We start from the raw sequence: 9,533 nt of genomic DNA, 5'->3' as shown, positions 1-9,533 counted from the left end.
GGATGATGAGGGTGATAGTAATATTTATTATGGATGATGAGGCTGACAATAATATTTATTATGGATGATGAGGCTGATAGTAATATTTATTATGGATGATGAGGCTGATAATATTATGTATTATGGATGATGAGGGTGATAATAATATTTATGATGGATGATGAGTGTGATAGTAATATTTATTATGGATGATGAAGGTGATAGTAATATTTATTATGGATGATGAGGGTGATAATAATATTTATGATGGATGATGAGGGTGATAGTAATATTTATTATGGATGATGAGGGTGATAATAATATTTATTATGGATGATGAGGCTGACAATAATATTTATTATGGATGATGAGGCTGATAATATTATGTAATATGGATGATGGTAATATTTATTATGGATGATGAGGGTTATAGTAATATTTATTATGGATGATGAGGGTGATAATATTTATTATGGATGATGAGGGTGATAATAATATTTATTATGGATGATGAGGGTGATAGTAATATTTATTATGGATGATGAGGGTGATAATAATATTTATTATGGATGATGAGGGTGATAATAATATTTATTATGGATGATGAGGGTGATAGTAATATTTATTATGGATGATGAGGCTGATAGTAATATTTATTATGGATGATGAGGCTGATAATATTATGTATTATGGATGATGAGGGTGATAATAATATTTATGATGGATGATGAGTGTGATAGTAATATTTATTATGGATGATGAAGGTGATAGTAATATTTATTATGGATGATGAGGGTGATAATAATATTTATGATGGATGATGAGGGTGATAGTAATATTTATTATGGATGATGAGGGTGATAATAATATTTATTATGGATGATGAGGGTGATAGTAATATTTATTATGGATGATGAGGCTGACAATAATATTTATTATGGATGATGAGGCTGATAATATTATGTAATATGGATGATGGTAATATTTATTATGGATGATGAGGGTTATAGTAATATTTATTATGGATGATGAGGGTGATAATATTTATTATGGATGATGAGGGTTATAGTAATATTTATTATGGATGATGAGGGTGATAATATTTATTATGGATGATGAGGGTGATAATAATATTTATTATGGATGATGAGGGTGATAATAATATTTATTATGGATGATGATAATAAGGAGGGGGGTTGTTTTTTCTTCTCCCTCCCCCAATCCCCCACATCCCGGGGTCGTCCATCCTTCGCATCTTCTGTAGATTCTGATATAATATTATGGTGATCATGTGATGACGACTCCATGGGGTCACGACCTCCCATCCTGAGCCCGGGCGGGCGAGCGTCTGAGGGCGAGGAGGATAAAGATACACGGAATGTACGAGATAAAGCGCAAAACTGACGGAATCCCAATATACAGTATCCTGAAAGACATGATGGAACAGCAGAATAGTGAGTGCAGCTCTGGGGGATAAGACATGATGGAACAGCAGAATAGTGAGTGCAGCTCTGGAGGATAAGACATGATGTAACAGCAGAATAGTGAGTGCAGCTCTGGGGGATAAGACATGATGGAACAGCAGAATAGTGAGTGCAGCTCTGGGGATAAGACATGATGTCTCAGCAGAATAGTGAGTGCAGCTCTGGAGGATAACACATGATGTGACAGCAGAATAGTGAATGCAGCTCTGGAGGATAAGACCTGATGTAACAGCAGAATAGTGAGTGCAGCTCTGGAGGATAAGACATGATGTAACAGCAGAATAGTGAGTGCAGCTTTGGAGGATAAGACATGATGTAACAGCAGAATAGTGAGTGCAGCTATGAAGGATAAGACATGATGTAACAGCAGAATAGTGAGTGCAGCTATGAAGGATAAGACATGATGTAACAGCAGAATAGTGAGTGCAGCTCTGGAGGATAAGACATGATGTAACAGCAGAATAGTGAGTGCAGCTCTGGAGGATAAGACATGATGTAACAGCAGAATAATGAGTGCAGCTCTGGAGGATAAGACATGATGTAACAGCAGAATAGTGAGTGCAGCTATGAAGGATAAGACATGATGTAACAGCAGAATAGTGAGTGCAGCTCTGGAGGATAAGACATGATGTAACAGCAGAATAATGAGTGCAGCTCTGGAGGATAAGACATGATGTAACAGCAGAATAGTGAGTGCAGCTCTGGAGGATAAGACATGATGTAACAGCAGAATAGTGAGTGCAGCTCTGGAGGATAAGACATGATGGAACAGCAGAATAGTGAGTGCAGCTCTGAAGGATGAGACCTGATGTAACAGCAGAATAGTGAGTGCAGCTCTGGAGGGTAAGACATGATGTAACAGCAGAATAGTGAGTGCAGCTCTGGAGGATAAGACATGATGTAACAGCAGAATAATGAGTGCAGCTCTGGAGGATAAGACATGATGTAACAGCAGAATAGTGAGTGCAGCTCTGGAGGATAAGACATGATGTAACAGCAGAATAGTGAGTGCAGCTCTGGAGGATAAGACATGATGGAACAGCAGAATAGTGAGTGCAGCTCTGAAGGATGAGACCTGATGTAACAGCAGAATAGTGAGTGCAGCTCTGGAGGGTAAGACATGATGTAACAGCAGAATAGTGAGTGCAGCTCTGGAGGATAAGACATGATGTAACAGCAGAATAGTGAGTGCAGCTCTGGAGGATAAGACATGATGGAACAGCAGAATATTGAGTGCAGCTCTGGAGGATAAGACATGATGTAACAGCAGAATAGTGAGTACAGCTCTGGAGGATAAGACATGATGTAACAGCAGAATAGTGAGTGCAGCTCTGAAGGATGAGACATGATGTAACAGCAGAATAGTGAGTACAGCTCTGGAGGATAAGACATGATGGAACAGCAGAATAGTGAGTGCAGCTCTGAAGGATGAGACATGATGTAACAGCAGAATAGTGAGTACAGCTCTGGAGGATAAGACATGATGTAACAGCAGAATAGTGAGTGCAGCTCTGAAGGATGAGACATGATGTAACAGCAGAATAGTGAGTGCAGCTCTGAAGGATGAGACATGATGTAACAGCAGAATAGTGAGTACAGCTCTGGAGGATAAGACATGATGTAACAGCAGAATAGTGAGTGCAGCTCTGGAGGATAAGACATGATGTAACAGCAGAATAGTGAGTGCAGCTCTGGAGGATGAGACATGATGTAACAGCAGAATAGTGAGTACAGCTCTGGAGGATAAGACATGATGTAACAGCAGAATAGTGAGTGCAGCTCTGGAGGATAAGACATGATGTAACAGCAGAATAGTGAGTGCAGCTCTGGAGAATGAGACATGATGGAACAGCAGAATAGTGAGTGCAGCTCTGGAGAATGAGACATGATGTAACAGCAGAATAGTGAGTGCAGCTCTGGAGGATAAGACATGATGTAACAGCAGAATAATGAGTGCAGTTCTGGAGGATAAGACATGATGTAACAGCAGAATAGTGTGTGCAGCTCTGGAGGATAAGACATGATGTAACAGCAGAATAGTGAGTGCAGCTCTGAAGGATGAGACATGATGTAACAGCAGAATAGTGAGTACAGCTCTGGAGGATAAGACATGATGGAACAGCAGAATAGTGAGTGCAGCTCTGAAGGATGAGACATGATGTAACAGCAGAATAGTGAGTACAGCTCTGGAGGATAAGACATGATGTAACAGCAGAATAGTGAGTGCAGCTCTGAAGGATGAGACATGATGTAACAGCAGAATAGTGAGTGCAGCTCTGAAGGATGAGACATGATGTAACAGCAGAATAGTGAGTACAGCTCTGGAGGATAAGACATGATGTAACAGCAGAATAGTGAGTGCAGCTCTGGAGGATAAGACATGATGTAACAGCAGAATAGTGAGTGCAGCTCTGGAGGATGAGACATGATGTAACAGCAGAATAGTGAGTACAGCTCTGGAGGATAAGACATGATGTAACAGCAGAATAGTGAGTGCAGCTCTGGAGGATAAGACATGATGTAACAGCAGAATAGTGAGTGCAGCTCTGGAGAATGAGACATGATGGAACAGCAGAATAGTGAGTGCAGCTCTGGAGAATGAGACATGATGTAACAGCAGAATAGTGAGTGCAGCTCTGGAGGATAAGACATGATGTAACAGCAGAATAATGAGTGCAGTTCTGGAGGATAAGACATGATGTAACAGCAGAATAGTGTGTGCAGCTCTGGAGGATAAGACATGATGTAACAGCAGAATAGTGAGTGCAGCTCTGGAGGATAAGACATGATGTAACAGCAGAATAGTGAGTGCAGCTCTGGAGAATGAGACATGATGTAACAGCAGAATAGTGAGTGCAGCTCTGGAGGATAAGACATGATGTAACAGCAGAATAGTGAGTGCAGCTCTGGAGAATGAGACATGATGTGTTGCGGTCGGTACCTGTACCCGTCGGTGTCGTACATGCGGCAGGCTCCCGGTTCCCCGCAGCTGGTGGTTCCCCACTTTATACAGGTCGTATCTATCGCTGCTCCATAATATATAGGGGAGGGGATTCCTCCTGTAATAATAATATGTTATGGGGTCAGTATCCTCGGGTTATGGGGTCAGTATCCTCGGGTTATGGGGTCAGTATCCTCGGGTTATGGGATCAGTATCCTCGGGTTATGGGGTCAGTATCCTCGGGTTATGGGGTCAGTATCCTCGGGTTATGGTGTCAGTATCCTCGGGTTATGGGGTCAGTATCCTCGGGTTATGGGGTCAGTATCCTCAGGTTATGGGGTCAGTATCCTCGGGTTATGGGGTCAGTATCCTCGGGTTATGGGATCAGTATCCTCAGGTTATGGGGTCAGTATCCTCAGGTTATGGGGTCAGTATCCTCAGGTTATGGGGTCAGTATCCTCGGGTTATGGGGTCAGTATCCTCGGGTTATGGGGTCAGTATCCTCGGGTTATGGGGTCAGTATCCTCTGGTTATGGGGTCAGTATCCTCGGGTTATGGGGTCAGTATCCTCGGGTTATGGGATCAGTATCCTCAGGTTATGGGGTCAGTATCCTCGGGTTATGGGGTCAGTATCCTCGGGTTATGGGGTCAGTATCCTCGGGTTATGGGGTCAGTATCCTCGGGTTATGGGATCAGTATCCTCAGGTTATGGGGTCAGTATCCTCGGGTTATGGGGTCAGTATCCTCGGGTTATGGGGTCAGTATCCTCGGGTTATGGGGTCTTTATCCTCGGGTTATGGGGTCGGTATCCTCGGGTTATGGGGTCGGTATCCTCGGGTTTTGGGGTCGGTATCCTCGGGTTATGGGGTCGGTATCCTCGGGTTTTGGGGTCGGTATCCTCGGGTTTTGGGGTCGGTATCCTCGGGTTATGGGGTCGGTATCCTCTGGTTATGGGGTCGGTATCCTCGGGTTTTGGGGTCGGTATCCTCTGGTTATCGGGTCGGTATCCTCAGGTTATGGGATCAGTATCCTCAGGTTATGGGGTCAGTATCCTCGGGTTATGGGGTCGGTATCCTCTGGTTATCGGGTCGGTATCCTCAGGTTATGGGATCAGTATCCTCGGGTTATGGGGTCGGTATCCTCTGGTTATGGGGTCGGTATCCTCGGGTTATGGGGTCGGTATCCTCTGGTTATCGGGTCGGTATCCTCAGGTTATGGGATCAGTATCCTCAGGTTATGGGGTCAGTATCCTCGGGTTTTGGGGTCGGTATCCTCTGGTTATCGGGTCGGTATCCTCAGGTTATGGGATCAGTATCCTCAGGTTATGGGGTCAGTATCCTCTGGTTATGGGGTCAGTATCCTCGGGTTATGGGGTCGGTATCCTCGGGTTATGGGGTCAGTATCCTCGGGTTATGGGATCAGTATCCTCGGGTTATGGGGTCAGTATCCTCGGGTTATGGGGTCAGTATCCTCGGGTTTTGGGGTCAGTATCCTCGGGTTATGGGGTCAGTATCCTCAGGTTATGGGGTCAGTATCCTCAGGTTATGGGGTCAGTATCCTCGGGTTTTGGGGTCGGTATCCTCTGGTTATCGGGTCGGTATCCTCAGGTTATGGGATCAGTATCCTCAGGTTATGGGGTCAGTATCCTCGGGTTATGGGGTCAGTATCCTCGGGTTATGGGGTCAGTATCCTCGGGTTATGGGGTCAGTATCCTCTGGTTATGGGGTCAGTATCCTCGGGTTATGGGATCAGTATCCTCAGGTTATGGGGTCAGTATCCTCGGGTTATGGGGTCAGTATCCTCGGGTTATGGGGTCAGTATCCTCGGGTTATGGGGTCAGTATCCTCGGGTTATGGGGTCAGTATCCTCTGGTTATGGGGTCAGTATCCTCGGGTTATGGGGTCAGTATCCTCGGGTTATGGGATCAGTATCCTCAGGTTATGGGGTCAGTATCCTCGGGTTATGGGGTCAGTATCCTCGGGTTATGGGGTCAGTATCCTCGGGTTATGGGGTCAGTATCCTCGGGTTATGGGATCAGTATCCTCAGGTTATGGGGTCAGTATCCTCGGGTTATGGGGTCAGTATCCTCAGGTTATGGGGTCAGTATCCTCGGGTTATGGGGTCAGTATCCTCGGGTTATGGGATCAGTATCCTCAGGTTATGGGGTCAGTATCCTCGGGTTATGGGGTCTTTATCCTCGGGTTATGGGGTCGGTATCCTCGGGTTATGGGGTCGGTATCCTCGGGTTTTGGGGTCGGTATCCTCGGGTTATGGGGTCGGTATCCTCGGGTTTTGGGGTCGGTATCCTCTGGTTATCGGGTCGGTATCCTCAGGTTATGGGATCAGTATCCTCAGGTTATGGGGTCGGTATCCTCGGGTTATGGGGTCGGTATCCTCGGGTTATGGGGTCGGTATCCTCGGGTTTTGGGGTCGGTATCCTCGGGTTATGGGGTCGGTATCCTCGGGTTTTGGGGTCGGTATCCTCTGGTTATCGGGTCGGTATCCTCAGGTTATGGGATCAGTATCCTCGGGTTATGGGGTCGGTATCCTCGGGTTATGGGGTCGGTATCCTCGGGTTATGGGGTCAGTATCCTCGGGTTTTGGGGTCAGTATCCTCGGGTTATGGGGTCAGTATCCTCAGGTTATGGGGTCAGTATCCTCAGGTTATGGGATCAGTATCCTCGGGTTATGGGGTCAGTATCCTCGGGTTTTGGGGTCAGTATCCTCGGTTTATGGGGTCAGTATCCTCGGGTTATGGGGTCAGTATCCTCGGGTTATGGGGTCAGTATCCTCGGGTTTTGGGGTCAGTATCCTCGGGTTATGGGGTCAGTATCCTCGGGTTATGGGGTCAGTATCCTCAGGTTATGGTGTCAGTATCCTCGGGTTATGGTGTCAGTATCCTCGGGTTATGGGGTCAGTATCCTCAGGTTATGGGGTCAGTATCCTTGGGTTATGGTGTCAGTATCCTCGGGTTATGGGGTCAGTATCCTCGGGTTATGGTGTCAGTATCCTCGGGTTATGGTGTCAGTATCCTCGGGTTATGGGGTCAGTATCCTCAGGTTATGGGGTCAGTATCCTTGGGTTATGGTGTCAGTATCCTCGGGTTATGGGGTCAGTATCCTCGGGTTATGGTGTCAGTATCCTCGGGTTATGGTGTCAGTATCCTCGGGTTATGGTGTCAGTATCCTCGGGTTATGGGGTCAGTATCCTCGGGTTATGGGGTCAGTATCCTCAGGTTATGGGGGTCTCCATCAGTACTCAGCAGGACAGTCACTTACCAAGAGCTCGAGCGGCCAAGAGATGGAGACCGAGACCAAACGACTTCTCTTCGGGGGTCAGACTCCTAGAGGAGAAGGTGGGGAGTCTGTTACAGTGTGTCAGGAGCTTATATGTAACATGGACGCAGAACAAAGCTCATTCCCAAAAATGGAAAGTTCTGGACTCTAGAAAAGTCGGAGCTCAACCAATATGGCTGCTTTTAGAGCTTCCAAAGAGTCACCCAGCTTTCCCACTCACATTAATGACAAATATGGGATATTGATCCAAAAGAAAGTAAAAAAAAAAAAACATAAAGCACCAAAAATTCTGCCCTTACTTTTTCTAAGAGACAATCCAAGTCTTTCATGAATATTTCTACTGCGACCAACCCGCTCCTGAGGTGTCTGTTCTACGGATTCACAGCTCTTACAGTAAAGAACCAACTCCTAAGGTTACTATTCTACAGATTCACGGCTCTTACAGTAAAGAACCCGCTCCTGAGGTGTCTGTTCTACAGATTCACAGCTCTTACAGTAAAGAACCAACTCCTAAGGTTACTATTCTACAGATTCACGGCTCTTACAGTAAAGAACCAACTCCTAATGTTACTATTCTACAGATTCACAGCTCTTACAGTAAAGAACCAACTCCTAAGGTTACTATTCTACAGATTCACAGCTCTTACAGTAAAGAACCAACTCCTAAGATTACTATTCTACAGATTCACAGCTCTTACAGTAAAGAACCAACTCCTAAGGTTACTATTCTACAGATTCACAGCTCTTACAGTAAAGAACCAACTCCTAAGGTTACTATTCTACAGATTCACAGCTCTTACAGTAAAGAACCAACTCCTAAGGTTACTATTCTACAGATTCATAGCTCTTACAGTAAAGAACCAACTCCTAATGTTACTATTCTACAGATTCACAGCTCTTACAGTAAAGAACCAACTCCTAAGGTTACTATTCTACAGATTCATAGCTCTTACAGTAAAGAACCAACTCCTAATGTTACTATTCTACAGATTCACAGCTCTTACAGTAAAGAACCAACTCCTAAGGTTACTATTCTACAGATTCACAGCTCTTACAGTAAAGAACCAACTCCTAAGGTTACTATTCTACAGATTCACAGCTCTTACAGTAAAGAACCAACTCCTAAGGTTACTATTCTACAGATTCACAGCTCTTACAGTAAATAACCAACTCCTAAGATTACTATTCTACAGATTCACGGCTCTTACAGTAAAGAACCAACTCCTAAGATTACTATTCTACAGATTCACAGCTCTTACAGTAAATAACCAACTCCTAAGATTACTATTCTACAGATTCACGGCTCTTACAGTAAAGAACCAACTCCTAAGGTTACTATTCTACAGATTCACAGCTCTTACAGTAAAGAACCAACTCCTAAGGTTACTATTCTACAGATTCACAGCTCTTACAGTAAAGAACCAACTCCTAATGTTACTATTCTACAGATTCACAGCTCTTACAGTAAAGAACCAACTCCTAAGGTTACTATTCTACAGATTCACAGCTCTTACACTAAAGAACCAACTCCTAAGGTTACTATTCTACAGATTCACAGCTCTTACAGTAAAGAACCAACTCCTAAGATTACTATTCTACAGATTCACAGCTCTTACAGAGAAGAACCAACTCCTAAGGTTACTATTCTGCAGATTCACATCTCTTACAGTAAAGAACCAACTCCTAAGGATACTATTCTACAGATTTGCAGCTCTTACAGTAAAGAACCAACTCCTAAGGTTACTATTCTACAGATTCGCAGCTCTTACAGTGAAGAACCAACTCCTAAGTTTACTATTCTACAGATTCACAGCTCTTACAGTAAAGAACCAA

At 44.4% G+C, this 9,533-nt stretch overlaps 1 protein-coding gene across 2 annotated transcripts in view; it reads right to left on the bottom strand.

Annotated features, from left to right (window-relative positions):
• Positions 1–1,102: 1,102 nt before the first annotated feature.
• LOC130319655 (solute carrier organic anion transporter family member 1A2-like) overlaps positions 1,103–9,533 on the bottom strand; it is a 108,804-nt gene continuing 100,373 nt past the window's right edge. For both annotated transcript variants that reach the window (XM_056552959.1, XM_056552960.1), the window contains exons 13-15: positions 7,683–7,747; positions 4,405–4,522; positions 1,103–1,405 (exon numbers count right to left, since the gene is read on the bottom strand). In XM_056552959.1, the coding sequence (XP_056408934.1) occupies positions 1,291–1,405; positions 4,405–4,522; positions 7,683–7,747 (298 nt within the window). In that variant the 3' untranslated portion in view covers positions 1,103–1,290. The remainder of the gene's footprint in view (positions 1,406–4,404; positions 4,523–7,682; positions 7,748–9,533) is intronic.

Source organism: Hyla sarda, unplaced genomic scaffold (assembly GCF_029499605.1).
Source record: "Hyla sarda isolate aHylSar1 unplaced genomic scaffold, aHylSar1.hap1 scaffold_215, whole genome shotgun sequence".
Lineage (NCBI taxonomy): Eukaryota > Metazoa > Chordata > Amphibia > Anura > Hylidae > Hyla > Hyla sarda.
The sequence above is the reverse complement of the archived record's forward strand: the minus strand, read 5'-3'. Positions and strand labels throughout refer to the sequence as shown.